At 41.3% G+C, this 21583-nt stretch overlaps 1 protein-coding gene across 1 annotated transcript in view; it reads left to right on the forward strand.

The window, feature by feature from the left end:
• LOC143784600 (lactase/phlorizin hydrolase-like) overlaps positions 1–21583 on the forward strand; it is a 34235-nt gene that overhangs the window by 7680 nt on the left and 4972 nt on the right. Inside the window, exons 3-16 of the mRNA XM_077273039.1 lie at positions 942–1022; positions 2383–2488; positions 4077–4155; positions 4530–5196; positions 5520–6165; positions 6282–7835; positions 7932–8200; positions 8815–9105; positions 12885–13083; positions 14491–14693; positions 15658–15767; positions 15980–16114; positions 20052–20272; positions 20886–21122. Of these exons, the coding sequence (XP_077129154.1) occupies positions 942–1022; positions 2383–2488; positions 4077–4155; positions 4530–5196; positions 5520–6165; positions 6282–7835; positions 7932–8200; positions 8815–9105; positions 12885–13083; positions 14491–14693; positions 15658–15767; positions 15980–16114; positions 20052–20272; positions 20886–21122 (4798 nt within the window). The remainder of the gene's footprint in view (positions 1–941; positions 1023–2382; positions 2489–4076; positions 4156–4529; positions 5197–5519; positions 6166–6281; positions 7836–7931; positions 8201–8814; positions 9106–12884; positions 13084–14490; positions 14694–15657; positions 15768–15979; positions 16115–20051; positions 20273–20885; positions 21123–21583) is intronic.

Genomic DNA, 21583 nt, shown 5'->3' on the forward strand with positions numbered 1-21583 from the left:
TCCCCCGGCGTCCACAGGGTTACGTGCTGCTGCCGAGAACTTCCTGCACTGAATGTGTCAGCGCCAGCAGTAAAGCAGAGCACAGCGGTGACGTCACCGCTGTGCTCTGCTACTGCCGGCGCTGACACATTCAGTGCAGGAAGCTCTGAGCAGCAGCGCGTAACCCTGTGGACGCCGGGGGACGTGACAGACATCAGAAGGTGAGTATGTAGTGTTTTTTTTTTTACTTTTACAATGGTAACCAGGGTAAATATCGGGTTACTATAAGCGCGGCCCTGCACTTAGTTACCCGATGTTTACCCTGGTTACCCGGGTGCTGCAGGGGGACTTCGGCATAGTTGAAGACAGTTTCAACTATGCCGAAGTCGTTCCCCTGATCGTTGGTCGCTGGAGAGAGCGGTCTGTGTGACAGCTCCCCAGCGACCTAAACAGCGACGCTGCAGCGATCGGCTCGTTGTCTATATCGCTGCAGCGTCGCTGAGTGTGACGGTACCTTAAGTCTCTGCCATGAATCTCCGGCAGAGGCTTATCTGCCTTGAGAACAAAAGGATTAGGTTGTGAATTTCAACATGTCCAATCCTTCTCACTCATCTGTCAATGATGAATCTGCATGCCCCTTAATTACATTAGATACTTGCTCCGTCCCCCCTAAATTAGCAGGTTTGGCTGACGTGAATTTGTTCTGAAGTGTATGGGGTCTTCGCAGTACCCTGTGTAACTGGAGATTCTGGGTACCCCTTTCAAAACACAGCTGTATAGGATGACATCCTTGTACAGATTCTCACCAGCCCCCCAAATATTGGGAAAAAAAACAAAGTGAAATGTGCCCTCTAGTCCCATATCAGTTGAAAGGGGGTATATATGGCCTTGCACATGAAATATAACATTAGACATATTGGACAACGACGTCACCAGATTTAAAAAAAATCTGCATTTTTTAGGAAACAGTTGATTTTCTTGCGCTGAACTTGAAATATGACTGTGGCAACGCGGATCAGCTGCAAGAGTGGATCGCAATCCAGGTAATAAGATGACAGGTGACTTTACTTTTCAGAGGAGTCTATATAAAAGTATTTTTTTCCCCATATCAATGTATGTGCAATGTTGGGTGCAGAAGTGAAGCCTCACCGGGTCCCTGTAGCCTGAAGAATCCCAAAACGTCACTCATAAGGAAGTTCTTTAAATTATTTCTGATAATTAAGGGCCCTAATAACAGATCTGCATTGGGGCCCAAAGAAAAGTAATGAAAATCATGATAAAATACACTTCTTTAAAAAGCATCTTCAGTTTTTGTTCATATGACTGTTAGGTCCATGTGTCTCTATGGTAACATGTTAGACAGGTCTATATGTCTCCATGGTAACAGACTACAAACAAGCCCAGTGTAGTCTGATCCAGCAGTCATCCTCTCTCCTCTCTGTCTCCGAGTTTCTTGTTATCATACTGTACAATTACAAGCTTAACAAGAAGTAGGAAGAATTCCTGAAGGATCTGAGTTTGTTTGTAGTCTGTGACCAGAGAACCACATTGATCTGCAGAAGAGCTGTAAACCCCTGTGATGACAATCATAATAAATACACTTAGCATTACCAAAAACATTCTTGCAGTTCTTGATCAGAATAATGGTTTGTGTACAGGGTCGGAATCACTGGCTACCAAAATACAGAATCAAAAGCCAATAAAAGGCTACAGCCTGTAGAAATGTACAACGTACTGAGACCTTCACATCTGGGTTTGTGGGAGTCCAAGATCATGATCTACAACCATATAATTATTTTTTTGTAATCTGAAAAGGAGCATTACAACTATAGCATGTATTTAACATTTAATGGGGGGGGGGGGGGGGTCTGTTTGGAAAACCTACATTCAAATCTCTCACTATGAGGAATAATGGGTTAATAGAGGGGATCCTTCATGTGAAACCATCATGTGATCACCTTGATCAGAGAGTATTACAAAGAGTGTCTCTCTCTGGAGGACTCAGCAGATGATTGCATTACACAGAGAGCCCATTGCTCTAAATGTGCAGCACGCAATGCATCATTTCACCTGTGGGGGCACTGCAGCAGAACAGAACACTGAGGATCCAGCAGTGGGATAATCTGTGATAAGATTAATTAATGGCAGATTTTTTTTTAACCCCTTTAAAAAGAATAAACCAGACTTTATATGTAGGAAATAATGTAATAATTCAGTATCTTTAGTATAGCCAGCATAACTCCCCACTATTCATCCTACAAGAGTTTTGGTAACTACTATATTAATTCTTCTTTTCAATCACACTCCTCATGTGTCCCTTGGACATTTTAGATTTTTCTTTGTAGTATTATAATAAATAATTGCCATCACTATTGATTATTATTATTATTATTATTATTATAGAACATCAAGAACAGTCTGGACATGTTGGTTTTCAGCTTAGCACTAAATGACTGCAGCTCCATAAATGAGGAAAATAAATATCTCTCTGCCTTTACATTGCTTAAAGGTAAGTAGTGTTGATACAGGGGTACATATGTGCAACTTTACACCCATATTTCTACAATGCATCTAAAATAAATAAAAACATGTCTTTTGTTTTTTACATTCAGCTCCTAGGTCTGTCTCCATGGTAACAGACTACAAACAAACCTTATGTAGTCTGACCCAGTAGTCATACTATTTTCTTTTTATTTCCCAGCTTCTTGCTCACATACATTTCAAGTTAGGCCTCTTTTAAATGTCTCTCTTTTTTTTTTGGGTACATGCACTATTCTTCATTTTTGCTTATGGTTCATTACATTGATTGTGCCTTCTCATGTATCATTTTTGAAAATTGATTGTCGACAAAAAAAAATAAAAAAAAAAATGAAGGGAGACATGTCCCACTTTGATCTGAGTGGTGGATCAGACTCGCCAATACAAGTTAATGACCCACCCAAAAAAAAAAGATAGTATGAGGATGTAATCCAAGTGCTGCCTGTATTTTACTGTTTAATGGGCAGAGGCCAAAAATGTTTTTTTTTTTTCCATATGAGAAAAATAGGTGCAATATAAACTTAGACATGGACCAAAAAGGGTCCAACAGGCATAAAAAAACACAGACTGTTTTTTTTACATTAGGCTATGTTCACATATTGCATTTTTGCAGATTTTTTAATGAATTTTTTGTCAATTTTCAGCTGTGTTTTACAGTACCAGCTAAGTCTATAAGATTTCAGAAATCTCATGCACACACATTGTTTTTTTTATTTTCTGACTGTTTTGTCAAAGAGCTGCGTTTTTGCAAAATGCAGCATGTCACTTCTTTCAGCGTTTTTTCAGCATTTTTCACCCATTTTAGTGTAAAAAGACACAGGTATCAGGTTTTGTTGCTTTTTTGGTGACAAAACCTGATGAAGTTGAATCAGATTAATTTTTTAAGCACTAAGGCAAATGTATCCTGACAAGAAACTCAGTACAAAAAACTCACCAAAAACGCTGCAAACACTCAGCAAAACCTGCTTTTTTTTACGTTACTTTTTTTACTGCCAAGAGAGTGGTTTTGCCTGCGGAAAAAGAAAAGACATCAAAAACGCAACATGTGAACGTAGCCTAAGAGAACAAAAAAAAAAAACTGATTTGTAAAACCGTCCTTAGTAAGAGTTGGGAAGTCCACCAGATCAGACTTCGCAGTTCTGCTGCTATTGCTATAAAATGCTCAGGATACAATAAAAACAATATGATTTTCTTTCACCTAAAAAAAAGATTAATCTAGAATTTACCTCTCTGGCTTCCAATATCTGACACTGTAAATTCATAGTAAAACAGGAAATTCCATATAAAAAGGAAGGGAAGAGAAACTAAGGAGGAGAGCAGGGACTATGTGTATGTATGAAGCTGGGCGACTGTGACTAAGTGATATCCCCACATCTATTAAAGCGACATACTATGAAGAAGAGGTCAGAGGATACAGGGAGAAAGCACAGAAGAGTCATCACTTTAAGTTTTAATATAAGTGCTAGAGATAGTGGTCCATTGTATACTACGGAAGTCTATGGGGACATCAATGTAAAGGAACCGAATAAATGACGTCATATTTATTTGTTTTTTTGCAGAATTGATCGGCTCTCGGGAAAATTTCTTAGGTTACGATGTCAGTCCTTTTATGCCGCAGTCAAATGCCAATGAAAAAAGGTCAGTGCAAAAAAATATTTTCAGCCACGTTATTCTGAAATTGAGGAAACCGAAACATGCACTGGTGAATGTGATCGTACGTACCCTGATGATGCATTGACTCATACCACTCTTCTCGATAAATGGGGAAATCAATGGAAGGAAGGATAGGCCTATCGGTTAATGAGAAATACATTCCTAGGTGGCTGCCAATATGGCTGCAGTCTCTGTGGTCACTTTTGTCAAAATGGTGGCTAGAAGTGATTACAAAAAGGCTAATTTCTCTTTAACAATATAGAACATATCATAAATGGCAAACTATGATTTACTAGTGTATGTTATCATTTACACTTCCGATGAGAACCCTCTTAACAACTTATTTTTCACTATTTTAGTCTTGAGTATTCGACAGGAACATCCCGCTCTGCATTCACTACAGTATGGAATAAATTTGCAGCCCAAACTCCAGCAGAGAGAGACGCCTTCCTACACGATACATTCCCTGAAGGTTTCCTCATGGGCTCTTCATCCTCAGCCTTCAAAGTAGAAGGGGGCTGGACCGCGGGGGATAGAGGACAATCCATATGGGATGTTTTTGGACAAGATGGCCAAGCCGATAACAATGCAACCGCCAATGTGGCCTGTGATAGCTACAATAAGATTGACTATGACCTGTATCTTCTGAAGGGTCTACAGTCTAAGGTCTATCACTTCTCCATCTCCTGGTCCAGAATATTCCCAACAGGACTGAAATCCAAAGTCAATTCCGCTGGCGTGAAATATTACAACAAATTAATCGACAGGTTAATCAAAGAAAATATTAATCCGATAGTAACTTTATATCACTGGGATCTACCCCAAGCTCTGCAGGAGTCCGGGGGCTGGCAGGATGACTCCACCATCGAGGCGTTTATGGAATATGCAGATTTCTGCTTCAACAATTTTGGAGATAGAGTTCAACATTGGATAACGTTCCATGAACCTTGGGTCGTCAGTTACGCTGGTTACGGCACCGGAGAACATGCACCCGGGATCAGAGATCCAGGAAATGCCTCCTTCAAGGTATAAAGAGGAAATTAAAATCGTAGAAAATTTGTAATTTTTTAAAAATTCTTTTAAATTAATTGCAATATAATATGGAAGGTCATTTGGTTGTATAAATAGAGTATGACACTAACTGTTTATGAGTTGAAGAGAGACGATGGAAATACTTATTACCGGCTGATGTACGGGGTCTCGCTATCTCTCCAGGTTACTATGATCGTGCAGAATAATAGAACTGCAGATTCACAATAATGATTAGATCCTTGCAGTTCTCACACCATGGAGGTTATGGGAATAGATAGGTATTTCTCTAACACAGTCTTCTATGTTATATCTCATAGGTGTCACATAACATTGTGAAAGCTCACGCTAAGGCCTGGCATGTGTACAATGACAAGTACCGGGCGTCGCAGAAAGGTCAGGTGGGAATCTCTCTGAATTCAGACTGGGCAGAACCAATCAATCCCAATAATCCAGATGACGTGAGCGCTGCTGAGCGATATCTCCAGTTCATGATCGGGTGGTTTGCCCATCCAATTCTTATCAATGGGGACTACCCAGAAGTCCTTAAGACTCAAGTCCTTGACATAAATACACAGTGTCCCTCCACAGTGGCAGCACTGCCCACATTTACTGAGGAGGAGAAGGCCTACATCAATGGCACTGCAGACTTTCTTGGCATCTCCCACTATACGTCCCGGTTGGTCAATGCTTCCGAAAGTCTAAGTTGTGATGCTAATTATGATAATATTGGAGGATTTGTCTCACATGTGGATCCTTCATGGCCGACCACCGAATCTCCTTGGCTCTATGTGGTGCCTTGGGGTCTCAGAAGGCTTCTGAACTTCATCAAAGAAGAATATGGAAAGGGAGGACTACCCATATACATAACTGGAAATGGTATCCCAACGCCAGACACCGGAGAGGTATTCAATGATACAGCTCGGGTTGATTACCTAACGGCTTACATCAATGAAGCCCTAAAAGGTAATGAAATAGTTTTAGTATATATGATGCATGCTAACTAGTTATCTATACTATTCTTCCTGTTGAGTTGTAATAATGAGTAATGTCCTAACCGTGATCGCTTTATACTTTTGCAGCTGTCAACACTGACAAAGTGCCAGTAAATTCATATATTGTCCGATCCTTGCTCGACGGATTCGAAGGACCTCAAGGATACCGCCAAAGATATGGTTTGCATTATGTGAATTTTAATGATGGAAACAGACATAGGACCCCCAAAGAATCAGCCTATCAATTCTCAAATATCATCGAAAAGAATGGCTTTCCTAAAACAAAGCTAATGAAATTCGGTTCTTCAAGTTTGACATTGTCAAATTCAAGAAAGTTGACCCCACTTCCAGCATCAGAAGTGCCTTCTACTGCAAAAGTTGTATGGGAAAAATTTTCAGGGCAAACCGCCTTTGAAAGGGACATGTACCATTACTCAACATTTCCGGAAGATTTTAAATGGGGAGTTTCCACTTCGGCTTATCAGATCGAAGGAGGATGGGATGCTGATGGAAAAGGACCAAGCACCTGGGACACATTTACACACTCTGGAAATAATATTGCTGACGGCACAAATGGGGACATTGCCTGTGATAGCTACCAGCAGCTGGATGCAGACTTGTACATGTTAAGAAGTCTAGGGGTGACTAGTTACCGGTTCTCCATCTCATGGTCTCGAATTTTTCCAACCGGACAGGGTGCAGCCAATGATAAGGGTGTTGACTATTATAATAGACTTATTGATGGTCTACTGGCAAGCAACATCTCAGCCATGGTGACCCTTTACCACTTTGATCTCCCCCAGGCTCTCCAAGACCTGGGTGGTTGGGAAGATGATAGAGTGCTAGATGCTTTTCACAGCTATGCAGACTTTTGTTTTACAACTTTTGGAGATAGAGTCAAGTTCTGGATGACTTTTAATCAACCCCATTCAATAGTAACTGCCGGTTATGGGACTGGTGTTATGCCACCTGGAGTGCAGAACGATTCTGGCTCAGCTCCATACAGGGTAGCACACAATCTGATCAAAGTCCATGCTAAGGTTTATCATACCTATGATGAGAAATACAGAAAAAACCAAGGCGGTGTCATATCAATAAGTCTCAACACAGAATGGGTAGAACCGAAAGACCACACTGATTCACGGGACATAGAAGCTGCTGATCGCTACTTACAATTCACTTTGGGATGGTTTGGACACCCTATATTAAAAAATGGTGACTACCCAGAGATAATGAAATGGCAAGTGGCCAATAAGAGTGAGCTACAAGGTCTCCATTTGTCCAGACTTCCAGCTTTTACAGACGATGAGAAGACCTACATCCAAGGGACAGTCGATGCTTTTTCCATAAACATCTACGCCACAAAAATAGTTCGGCATAGAACGGATGTGCTCAATCCACCATCTTTTCAAACCGATATTGACATCGCAGAAGAATATTCTGTGAGCTGGCCAACATCAGCCATTGACGAGCACAGACCAGTAGCCTGGGGACTTAGGAGGCTGCTCAACTGGGTGAAAGAAGAGTACGGTGATGTCCCTGTATACATCACAGAAAATGGTGTTTCAACAGATAGAGATGACTTTGATGATACGGCACGAATACTTTACTATAAAACTTATATTGATGAGGCTTTGAAAGGTATGTATCATGCTGTATGCGTAAAAGTATTTTGTTCATGACAGTACGGAGCATTTCAGGAGAGGGGCAGTGACATTATAGCTTTCCATTTTTCAGCTCACAGTATAGACGGGGTAAATCTTAAAGGATACACAGCTTGGGGTCTCATGGACAACTTTGAATGGACTTTGGGTCACACTGTGCGTTTCGGTCTGCACCATGTGGATTTCACGGATCCCAACCGTCCAAGGACTGCAAAACGATCCGCCATATATTACTCAGAGGTCATACGGAACAATGGTATCCCGTTACAGAAAGAAGAGGAGTTTCTATACGGAGAGTTCCGTCCTGACTTTGCTTGGAGCGTGGCATCTGCAGCTTATCAGGTTAGACAAGCCTAACATACCTAAAGGAGCTTTCCGCTTAGGATAATCCCTATTAATTAGAAGGGACCCTCCGTAAAAAGCAAACACCCAATTTTTTGTCTCCCCACTGAAAACAGTTGGGAGAGATAACTATCTGTCGACAAATGTTCTGCTCTTGTGTATGGCCAGTTTTAGTGTGTAGAAAAATTGTTGATTTTTTTTTTCCCTTTAAAAAGGAGAACTCCTGCTACAATCAGTATTATTATAGAGTAATACAGGATGGAGAAGAATAGTTTTTAATAGTTTTAAAGATTTTTTTTCATCAGAAAAATCCCCTTTGACGATGAAGTGAATGCTAGCACCAAGGGTAACAAACTAGTCCCAGAACATAAGTAGAAAAACATTCAACCTTAATGTCAGTCTCAGTTCCCTATTGAAAAATGGATTATTCTACACAGCCCTTTAATTTTTAATAGGCAACGAGAGCAAGAGATCACGTTTTTTGTCTGACGTGTCCATGTCCATAAACTATACATAGTCTTTTCACTGAGAAACAGAAACTTGAAGTGTATAAGAAAGTTTTAAAACTTTTTGCAATGATAATGGCAGTGATGTTTGTTTGTTTTGGTCCTTAGACTGAAGGAGCGTGGAGAGCTGATGGAAAAGGCCTGAGCATCTGGGACAAGTTTACACATTCACTGGGAAGAATCAACAATGATGAAAATGGTGACGTGGCCTGCGACAGCTACAACCAAATGGACGAGGATGTGGAGCTTCTGAAAAACCTAAAAGTCACTCACTACCGATTTTCTATCTCCTGGCCACGGATCCTCCCTGACGGAACACTGGGCAATGTGAACGAAGCCGGCATCAACCACTACAGCAAACTGATTGACATGCTCTTAGCGGCCAATATTGAGCCACAGGTAATAATGGCGGTATTTAAAGGGGTATCCCAATCCTAGGTTATATGGCACAGCCACAGAATATGCCCTAAATGGCAGATAGATGTGGGTCCAACTTCAGTGACACTTACCCATCGACATCATATTCATCATGAACGTGATCGGAGAGGCGACAGCAGAGGTTCCAAAGATGAGAATACCCCCTTTAAGGCATTACTAATACACTTAAAGGGTAAGTCCCCAGATAGCGCAGCAATGCCACTGCACAGGTACATTTTATTAACACACTACACAATTGCCATGTTCATACAATCGGAAAAGAAATACAGCTGCCAAATTTCCCGCTGCAACAGAAAAAAGACGACAAACCTTTGATCTCCACCATTTAACTCCGTGCATGCTGCAATCAATATTTTAGGAAAAACATAGCAGCCTTAAAAGGTATTGTCCACCTTTAGGGACCATATATGTGTGCCATTTTTTTTTTCCTAAATGCATATATTTGTGGCTTAAAAACATTTTTGCAATTGGGTTTCATTAAAAATGTTTGCACCATTTGGCTTTTACGGGTTCTTTTGTTTCCTGCACATTCAACTTTGATGTGGTCTGAGGTTATAAATCAGCAGAGAGGAGCACGGGAAAACAGGAATAAAAAAAGCTACAAACATCCTATCAGGTCATCAAAGTGGACTGACTGACGGATTCTCAGTTAACTGATTCTGCAGCCTGCAATTGACAGTGCAATGCAGCAAACCGTGCACAATTTTTAATGAAACCTTAAGGTCGGGGTCACACTGGCGAGTTTTACGGACGTATGAGCGCATAAACTACATCCGTAATATACGCATAACACACAGCCCAATGATTCCCTATGTCCCAGCTCCTATCAGCCGTATTTTACTGATCCGTATTATACGGTCTTGTACGGCCGTAGAAAATCGCAGCATGCTGCGTTTGTCACCGTATTGCGCAAAAAAAATCGCCAATGAAAGTCTACGGGGGCGAGAAAAATACGGATTACACACGGACCTGCAGTGTGACCTGCGAGAAATACGCACCGGTGTTAGAGAGAAAAGCCGGTAATTCAATTGCCGGCTTTTCATTTCTCCTTCCCAAACCAGACAGGATATGAGACATGATTACATACAGTAAACCATCTCATATCCCTTTTTTTTTGCATATTCCACACTACTAATGTTAGTAGTGTGTATGTGCAAAATTTGGGCACTGTAGCTTGTAAAATAAAGGGTTAAATCACAGAAAAAATTGGCGTGGGCTCCCGCGCAATTTTCTCCGCCAGAGTGGTAAAGCCAGTGACTGAGGGCAGATATTAATAGCCTAGAGAGGGACCATGGTTATTGGCCCCCCCTGGCTACAAACATCTGCCCCCAGCCACCCCAGAAAAGGCACATCTGGAAGATGCGCCTATTCTGGCACTTGGCCACTCTCTTCCCACTCCCGTGTAGCGGTGGGATATGGGGCAATGAAGGGTTAATGCCACCTTGCTATTGTAAGGTGACATTAAGCCAGATTAATAATGGAGAGGCGTCAATTATGACACCTATCCATTATTAATCCAATAGTACTAAATGGTTAATAAAACACACACATTATTGCAAAGTATTTTAATGAAATAAAGACACAGGTTGTTGTAATATTTTATTAGACTCTTAATCCACCTGAAGACCATCGTTCTGAAACAAAGTTAAAAAAACAAACAACAATATTCCATACCTTCCGTCGTTATGTCCCACGATGTAAATCCATCTGAAGGGGTTAAATCATTTTACAGCCAGGAGCTTTGCTAATGCACTCGCTCGTGCCTGTAAACCCCGGGTACTGAAAGGAAAGCTGGGTGATCTGTAGTTACCTTGAGTTGCGGTGATGCGCCCTCTGCTGGTGGCTGGGGGCAGATGTTTTTAGCCAGGGGGAGCCAATAACCATGGTCCCTCTCTAGGCTATTAATATCTGCCCTCAGTCACTGGCTTTACCATTCTGGCGGAGAAAATTGCGCGGGAGCCCACGCCAATTTTTTCCGCGATTTAACCTTTTATTTTACAAGCTACAGCGCCCAAATTTTGCACATACACACACTAACATTAGTAGTGTGGAATATGCAAAAAAAAAGGGATATGAGATGGTTTACTGTATGTAATCATGTCTCATATCCTGTCGGGTTTGTGAAGGAGAAATGAGAAGCCGGCAATTGAATTACCGGCTTTTCACATATATCGCGCTGAATTAAATATAAATACAGAATATATATATATGTATCTCAATGACATATATATATATATATATATATATATATATACTGTACATATGTTTTAACGAACATTTGAGCACATAAATCCATTAGATGTCGGTTTTGCAAGCCTGCGAGAAAATATCGCAGTACGGATGCCATACGGATTACATACGGAGGATGCCATGCGCAAAATACGCTGACACACCCTGCCTACGGAGGGCATACGGACCACTATTTTGGGGACTTTTCTGCGTATTACGGCCGTAAAAAACAGACCGTATTTACATACGCTGAGTGTGACGCCGGCCTAAAGGAGTGTTGCCATTGCCAAGATCCTATCCCAATATGTAGTAAGTATAATAATAATAATATTAGCAAGTACCTCCAATTAGAAATGTAGTGTAGTTTCAGATTTGCGATGTCTTTTTCCTCATGTGCAGGCATTGCAGGACATCCATGGTTATGATGACCACTGATATAGTGGCAGTTAGTTAGCTAGTTGCTAATGATCGTAATAATGGATCCCTAAGGATCCCTAAGGTCCTGCAATGCCTGCACATAAGGAAAGCGACATAGTGAATCAGAAGAACTATACCACATTTCTAATTAGAGGCATTTGCCAATATTATTATTAGTACACCTTCTACATATTGGGATAGGATCTTAGAGATTGGAATATCCCTTTAAGTGCCAAATTATTATTTTTTTTAGGCCAACCTATGGCCCTCAATGGTTGCGGCTCCTTTAGAAATGAGTGTCAGTGCCACAGGCAATAAGACATTTGCCAACCATGCTGCGGTTAGGTCATTAAGCTCCATTGTAGGAGAACTTCCGTAGGTGAAAACAGTGATGGCAGCCGATCGCTGAGGAGGAGTTCGCCTCACAACTTTCTCTAAGGCCATGTTCAGACGAATATTTGTAAAATTGGCCATTTTTCATCCCAAAAAATACTGTATGATTTTTCACCCCTATATCCATTTTTTACATTCATGTGGGGTGCGTTTGGCATGCAGACGGCATACAGACCAAACATACGCTGCCCTAACACCCCATTCACACAGAGTTTCACATATATGGGATATCCGTTTTTTATTTTTTACAGATATAAAAAGGGACTATAATGTGTTGATGTGCTATGTCCTCTAAGGTGCTGATCCGGGAGGGCAAATTCTATATTTTCCTTAGAATTTTTCTGGGTGCTTATCTCTCCTTCCCCTGCAACCACCAGAGTTACACTTTCAATAGTATATTTGACAGTCTTTTCTTTAATCTGAATTGGCACCTAAGAGAATATGGGTCGCTATGACAATGTGTGCACTGAGGCTGATGAAATGAGGCCCTCAGGCTTAATGTACTACAGGCCTCATTTATCAAAACCACTATTGTGTTGCCCATAGCAACCAATCACAGCGCAGCTTTCATTTGTGAAACCTCTCTGGTAAAAAGAAAGCTGTGCTGTGATTGGTTGCTATGGGCAACACAAATGGCTTCTCTTATGGGCTGTTTTTGTTTTGTTTTTATAATTGAGGCCTACTTTTTTCTTTTCTTGTAGGTGACGATCTATCACTGGGATCTTCCTCAAACCCTACAGGACGTGGGAGGATGGGAAAATGAGACAATCGTGGCAAGGTTTAAAGATTACTCCAACATTCTCTTCCAAAGACTGGGGGATAGGGTGAAGTTCTGGATCACTGTCAATGAGCCGTACATCGTGGCTAATTTGGGCTACGGTTATGGTTCTGCAGCTCCAGGTAAGATTAATGTGAACCCTACGGGCGTCCACAGCTTGGCTGCCATTCATTATGCAATAGACATGGAAATAATGTGCATGTAATGCTTCTTTTCCCCTGTGGTGGCGCTGCAGGAAAAATGATTTCTTGCTGCCGAGATGTAGAAAGTCCTTCAGATCATTATGATTGCTGCATTAACCCTTTCCAAATTTTTCCTCCCCTCCCAGGAGCCATAATATTTTTTATTACTATTTTTTTATCATTTGCCATAATATTTGTATTATTTTTCAATCAGTCAAAAGGGGGCTGGTTTTTCACGGGACGAGATTTGAATTACGTCATTAATTTTAACATAAAAACAACTGAAAATTGGGAAGAAAAAGAACATCTTAGAAGGGTGAAAAAAATCCAACTCTGCCATTGATTTTTGGATTTTGTTTATATGACGTTCAGTGTGCGGTAAAAATGACCCGGTAACATGACTCCAGGTCAGTAAGATTACAGCGATAGCGAACTAGTATATATATTTTTTATACAATATATTCACACACATTTTAGTGGTTAAAAAAATATTCTGAACTTTGTACAATATATTTGTCAGCATTTCCAATCACCTGTACCTTTTTTTTAATATTAATTTTTCAGTAGATGTAACTGTTGGTGAGGGCTTATTTTTTGCTAACGTTTTGGGGTACATACACTTCTTTGATAATTTTTTATTCCATTTTATGGGGGGGTCGATGTGGTGTTTCAATTTTTTTTTTTTGCCTTATGGCATTTGCTATAAGGATTTAAAAAAGATGTACGGTATATTTATGAACTGGATATGAGAAGTGATTTGAACTTTTATTTTTCTCTTTTAGTTTTTTTTTTATTTCTCCTCTGGTATGTAATCCTGCGATCATTTGATCGTCTGAAATACATGCTGCAATAATTCAGCATCACACTATATATTGAAATTAAAAATCCCCTATGAACCCAGAGCAGTACAAAGACGGCGGCACAGGGCGACATTAGTAGCCAACTTGGCTACCACTGAAATCCATAGGCATGCCATGAACATGTTGCAGGAGAAAAAGGCTGATGGGCACTTGACTCAGTACCCCAAAAGGATCACGCCATTTAAATACCACCGTCAATGACAAGTAAGTAGTTAAACAGGTGACTCCTGCCATGTATGGTGCAGGCACAGCTCCTGAGCCTGCTCCCTATGGAGGCGCCCGACATGTGCCGTACATGTATTGTGGATGCCAGAAGAGTTTAATAGGAAGGAAACCAAGTAATGGGACAGAGATGATAATTTTTTCATATATATATGAAAAAGATATATATATATATATATATATATATATATATATATATATATATATATATATATATAATTATAATTATTAATTACAATTTCATTTTCTGTATAATCCCCTTAAGGAATTACCAACAGGCCCGGGCGCGGCCCCTATGAAGTTGGACATAATCTCATCAAGGCTCACGCGGAGGCCTGGCACCTTTACAACAGCACCTACAGAGAAAAACAAGGGGGGATCATTTCCATCACCATCAGCTGTGACTGGGCCGAACCGAGAAACCCCTACAAGCAGGAAGATATCGATGCAGCACGGAGATATGTGATGGTATAATATCTATATATACAGTATATATATATATATATATACGGTATATATATCTATATATATATATATATATATATATATATACGGTATATATATATATATATATATATATATATATATATATATATATATATATATATACCGTATATATATATCTTGTTATATACTTTTAGTTTGCCCAATGCAATGCAAATTATATAAGAAAACACTTACCTTCATCTTAAAAAATGTTTCTGGAAACCATCAACAAGCAGGGTAGCTTCTGTCTACAAGTTTGTTTTAATTAATGTATTATTTAGTAATTGATTAATGCAGAATAGTGTTTTGCTTTGAATTACGAGTCTGTTTGGAGTATTAATACTCCACGACTCCCAGATTATTGACGCATGATACCCAGCGCAAGTATTAATTGCCTCCATGACAAGTTTTAGGTAGTTGTTTCTGTGCTGTTGATTATCAGTTTAGGATTTCATGTGTCAAATAGTCAGAAAGCATCAAACAGTCCATCATAACAATAAAGAATCTGTCAGCAGCCCATTATCTACATGTTGATGGTTTCCACTTTGCAATAAAAAAAAAAAACGAAAAAAATATAACAAACAAAAAAATAAACATGCTGTATATTCCAAAGATACAAAATTAGATCTAAAACAGAGTCAAAGGTATATAACCCCGGCCTTTAATCATTATTTGCACGCATCTAAAATAAAAAATGGGAGATTTTTGATCCAGAGCATTTTTGAAGAGTCTGTCGAAGGGGAGTAGATAGAAAAGGAGCCGGAGAATAAGAACTACACAATTTGGTTTGTAGCCTATGACCTTGGATACACATAGGTCTGCATAGGAGCTGTATACACAAAATGGATTATTTTTTTCATTAAACAAAGTCCAGTTTTTTAGCCCTTTGTGATGCTCATAGGTAAAGTTTATATATTTATTTTCATTCCTTTGCCTTCCTACCTAGTTTTACGGCGGATGGTTTGCACATCCAATTTTTAACAACGGAGATTACAATGAGATCATGAAGTCAAGAATCCTGGAGAGGAGCCTGGCACAAGGGCTAGCAAAATCTCGGTAAGGGTAAAATAATAATAATAATTAAACTGATGAATGGGCAGGTTGATACATTTCGTCTTATGTATTGATGTCAATGCACAATTGGCCCCCAGGTTTCCATGGGCCCTGGGGGGATAGCGACTCGGCCTTTGCAGCATTGGACGGGTTATTACGCTCGTCCATGTGATTTACAGTTTGGGGAATTTACAAAAATATATAAACCTTTACAGACTTCCGGAATTCACAGAAGAGGAGAAAAAAAGAATTAAAGGCACGTACGACTATTTTGGCTTCAATCACTATACCACAGTCTTGGCGTCGCCCCTCCAATTTGGTCCGTCTTTAGAGTCTTATGATGCAGACAGGTAAGAACGGACACGATTAATGCATGATCTTAAAGGGGAACCGCAAAGCAGATCCGGGGTGGTAAAAATTGGTCAAGTGTATGGTAATGATGAAAGTACATAGTAAAGTCACCTTGGCCTCTGTTTGCATTTATTAATTATGCTGCCGGTATATGGGAACTTGGTGCAGACAGGTTTGTATGGAGTTTAACCATTTCTCTCTCGTAAGCTCCCCCTAGTGGTGGCTGCAGGTAGACAGAATTTTGACATTTATCTCAAGCCGTAACCTGTGTGAAAAGAAATTGCAGGATTTGATGCAATTTAAAAAAAAAAATCTAAATTTTATAAAGGTATCATTTGCTGTTATGGGTTGGCTGCCACTAGACAACCCCTTCTTAAATGTTAAAGAGAACCCGTCATGTTGAAAATGGTATCTGCTTTGCAGGCAGGATGCTGTATAGCAGGAGGAGCCGATCAGATTGATATATATTTGTGAGAAAAGTTTCAGTAAAGCTTGTAATTTATTAATTGAAATCCCTATTGTTTGTAAGGAGGAGTCCAGTGGGCGGTGTTACTAGAGATTGTCCGTCTCCCCTGTATGACTGCATGCAGAGATAGCTATCAATCACTAGTTGGACCACCCACAGGACTCCTCTGCGTACAAACTATAGGGATTTCAATGAATAAAATACAAATTCCACTGAGTCTTTTCCAGCATCCTAATATATCGTTCTGCTCAGCTTCTTGCTGACCGCAGATCAGACTGCATGTACAAGAGTAAAGCACGGACACCTTCACCGACCACCACCAGTGGAAACTCCGGATCCAATGTCTATAAAGCGCTGTGAAATTAATAGCGTTATATAAATGAGTAAAATAAATTAAAAAAATAAATCCAACAATCACGAACACTACACTGTAAGGGCAATAGAACAGGTGTAGTCTGCCACCTGGTGGTCACAAGTGGGAATTGCTTCATTTTAATAATGATTTTGCTGATAACTACAGAATTTGAGATTTCAATATTTCTGTTTTACTTTTTATCAATGCTGGGAATCAGAAGGAGCAGGCACTTTCCATCTTTACACAGAGGATGGGGCTACCTGGCTATTACACAATATGTCCTTGTCTTTGGAGTGCCAAATGCACGTTACAAAACATGAGCTTTAGGGCAAAATTACCGCTACCCTCTGCAGGATTATCACATGTTGCTGGTAAACAATGTAATATCCTGAGCAAAAAAAAAGGTATTTATACAAATGAGAGCTCAATATTTCTGATCCTGAGCTCCAAATCCCCGCCATAGATATTGGGATGCATGATCAAATTCTAGCTTCTTGCAGCCACCCCCAGCGGGAGCTCACTGCATACTGTTTTATTATCACTGCCACCCCCAGGGGGAGCTCACTGCATACTGTTTTATTATCACTGCCACCCCCAGGGGGAGCTCACTGCATAGTTTTATTATCACTGCCACCCCCAGGGGGAGCTCACTGCATACTGTTTTATTATCACTGCCACCCCCAGGGGGAGCTCAATGCATACTGTTTTATTATCACTGCCACCCCCAGGGGGAGCTCACTGCATACTATTTTATTATCGCAGCCACCACTAGTGGGAGCTCACTGCATACTGTTTTAATATCACTGCCACCCCCAGAGGGAGCTCACTGCATGCTGTTTTATTATCACTGCCACCCCCAGAGGGAGCTCACTGCATACTGTTTTATCACTGCCACCCCCAGGGGGAGCTCACCGCATACTGTTTTATTATCGCAGCCACCCCCAGGGGGAGCTCACTGCATACTGTTTTATTATCACTGCCACCCCCAAGGGGAGCTCAATGCATACTGATTTATTATCGCAGCCACCCCCAGGGGGAGCTCACTGCATACTGTTTTATTATCACTGCCACCCCAGGTGAAGCTCACTGCATACTGTTTTATTATCGCAGCCACCCCCAGGGGGAGCTCACTGCATACTGTTTTATCACTGCCACCCCCAGGGGGAGCTCAATGCATACTGTTTTATTATCACTGCCACCCCCAAGGGGAGCTCACTGCATACTGTTTTATTATCACTGCCACCCCAGGGGAAGCTCACTGCATAGTTTTATTATCGCAGCCACCACTAGGGGGAGCTCACTGCATACTGTTTTATTATCGCAGCCACCACTAGTGGGAGCTCACTGCATACTGTTTTATTATCGCAGCCACCACTAGTGGGAGCTCACTGCATACTGTTTTATTATTTCAGCCACCCCTAGGGGGAGCTCACTGCATACTGTTTTATTATCGCAGCCACCACTAGGGGGAGCTCACTGCATACTGTTTTATTATCGCAGCCACCACTAGTGGGAGCTCACTGCATACTGTTTTATTATCGCAGCCACCACTAGTGGGAGCTCACTGCATACTGTTTTATTATTTCAGCCACCACTAGGGGGAGCTCACTGCATACTGTTTTATTATCGCAGCCACCACTAGGGGGAGCTCACTGCATACTGTTTTATTATCGCAGCCACCACTAGTGGGAGCTCACTGCATACTGTTTTATTATTTTAGCCACCACTAGAAGGAGCTCACCGCATACTGTTTTATTATTTCAGCCACCCCTAGGGGGAGCTCACCGCATACTGTTTTATTATTGCAGCCACCACTAGGGAGAGCTCACTGCATACTGTTTTATTATCGCAGCCACCCCCAGGGGGAGCTCACTGCATACTGTTTTATCACTGCCACCCCCAGGGAGAGCTCACTGCATACTGTTTTATTATTGGAGCCACCAATAGAGGGAGCTCACTTCATACTGTTTTATTATTGGAGCCACCAATAGAGGGATCTCACTTCATATTGTTTTATTATTGGAGCCACCACTAGGGGTAGCTCACTGCACTGATTTATTATTGGAGCCACCACTAATGGGAGCTCACTGCATACTGTTTTATTATCGCAGCCACCCCTAGGGGGAGCTCACTGCATACTGTTTTATTATCACTGCCACCCCCAAGGGGAAGCTCACTGCATACTGTTTTATTATCGCAGCCACCCCCAGGGGGAGCTCACTGCATACTGTTTTATCACTGCCACCCCCAGGGGGAGCTCACTGCATACTGTTTTGTTATCGCACCCACCCCCAGGAGGAGCTCACTGCATACTGTTTTATTATTGGAGCCACCAATAGAGGGAGCTCACTTCATACTGTTTTATTATTGGAGCCACCAATAGAGGGAGCTCACTTCATACTGTTTTATTATTTCAGCCACCCCTAGGGGGAGCTCACTGCATACTGTTTTATTATTTCAGCCACCACTAGGGGGAGCTCACTGCATACTGTTTTATTATTTCAGCCACCACTAGTGGGAGCTTACTGCATACTGTTTTATTATTTCAGCCACCCCTAGTGGGAGCTCACTGCATACTGTTTTATTATCGCAGCCACCACTAGGGGAAGCTCACTGCATACTGTTTTATTATTTCAGCCACCACTAGGGGAAGCTCACTGCATACTGTTTTATTATTTCAGCCACCACTAGAAGGAGCTCACTGCATACTGTTTTATTATCGCAGCCACCACTAGGGGAAGCTCACTGCATACTGTTTTATTATTTCAGCCACCACTAGTGGGAGCTCACTGCATACTGTTTTATTATTTCAGCCACCCCTAGTGGGAGCTCACTGCATACTGTTTTATTATCGCAGCCACCACTAGGGGAAGCTCACTGCATACTGTTTTATTATTTCAGCCACCACTAGTGGGAGCTCACTGCATACTGTTATTATTTCAGCCACCACTAGTGGGAGCTCACTGCATACGGTTTTATTACGAAGTTCATTGTATAAGTTGATTGCAGACAGCCAGAATTGCAGAATGGGCAACTCCATTTATCACCGGGCATAGGCGATTGCCTTTTTAAAACTAGGCATGTAAAAACTAACAGAATCATCAACTCAATCCAGGGGTGTAGCAACAATGACTGACCGAAGCTGGCTCGGATCAGGATCCATTTGGCTAAAAGTGACTCCTTTTGGCTTCCGGAGGCTATTGAACTTTATTAAAGAGGAATTTAACAATCCTCCCATATATGTGACGGAGAACGGAATTTCTGAGCGGGGGACGAATCTGAACGATGAGTGGAGGGAACATTACTACAAGCACTATGTCAACGAAGCTTTAAAGGGTAAGAGAAAGGCGTCCGCACCAGCAATATCCTTATCAGTGTCGGTATGATGACGGGTTTGGGGGGAAACTATCTGGATTATTGGTCTCCAACCTGTGACTCTCAAGCTGTTGTAAAATTACAACTCTCAGCATACACAACACAGCCAACCGTTTTGTGTACACAGCTCCTATCCAGACCAATGGGTCTCCAGGGTTATAGACATATAAACCCTGTGTGTAGTCTGACCTTGGGGTTATTTATTACTATCTGCGCACCCTCATGATAACTTATAGATAATAGAAAAAGGGAGGAGAGCAACAAAAGTAGCATAGCCGCTGTACACACAAAGCGATAGGATATTGTGAATTGACGCCATCTGCAGATTAGGAGCATTGTGGTCTGCAGGGATTTTCTTTCCCGGATTCACAATACCAGCTCTGGACTTTTTATGGGCAGGGTCCGTTAATTTCTAGAATAAATTACCATAAATTTGAATAAACCTACAGATTTTGCAGCGGATGGGATGCAGATTCTTCACGTATTCACGCTGTTTGTTGTTGATGGAACTGATGTTTGAATTGAAAATTGGTACATTTCAACTAAACCTAAGATCACGGTTATTTCTAAACAGCCGCCAAGTACGACGGCGTGGATCTCCGCGGTTACACAGCGTGGAGCCTTATGGATAATTTCGAGTGGGCGGCAGGATACGCGGAACGGTTCGGCTTGTATTACACCAATTATACAGATCCCAAACTGACGCGGACCCCGAAAGAGTCGACCAAGTACTACAGGCAACTCATTGAGTGCAACGGATTCCCAGATCCTGAAAACGGCCCTCACCCCTGCCTCCAACCAGAGCCTGAAGGTGAGAGCACTGCAAGTAGATAACTATGGGACACTTAGAAATCAAAATGGGATTTTTCTTTCTTTGTGGGTTCATGGCAGCCCCTCTCCTGCCTATATTGCATGTATAAGGCATGTTCTCTCCATTCTATGTTAATATTGTAAAAAGAATGACTATACTTCAGAAGAGGCACAAAAATACTGTACCAAGTCCCCAAACCAAACCACCATTACCTTTATTTTCATATTTAGCTCCCCTCGGTCATCATTGTGCCTCTATACTTTCCCAAGAGGCAGAACTGTATTTTTCCCACAGCCCCTCACTTCCGACTTACAAAGCACCATCCTGAGACTCTGATAGTCTCAAGATGGATGTTGCTGAACAATTTCTCCTTCCAATGCACAGGCTCAGTATACTGCAGTGGAGCAATGAGTCAGACAACGTATTAATATGTAATATAGCACTCAGAAACTCAGGCTCCA

The sequence above is a fragment of the Ranitomeya variabilis genome, chromosome 7 (genome assembly GCF_051348905.1).
Source record: "Ranitomeya variabilis isolate aRanVar5 chromosome 7, aRanVar5.hap1, whole genome shotgun sequence".
NCBI classification, from domain to species: Eukaryota; Metazoa; Chordata; class Amphibia; order Anura; family Dendrobatidae; genus Ranitomeya; species Ranitomeya variabilis.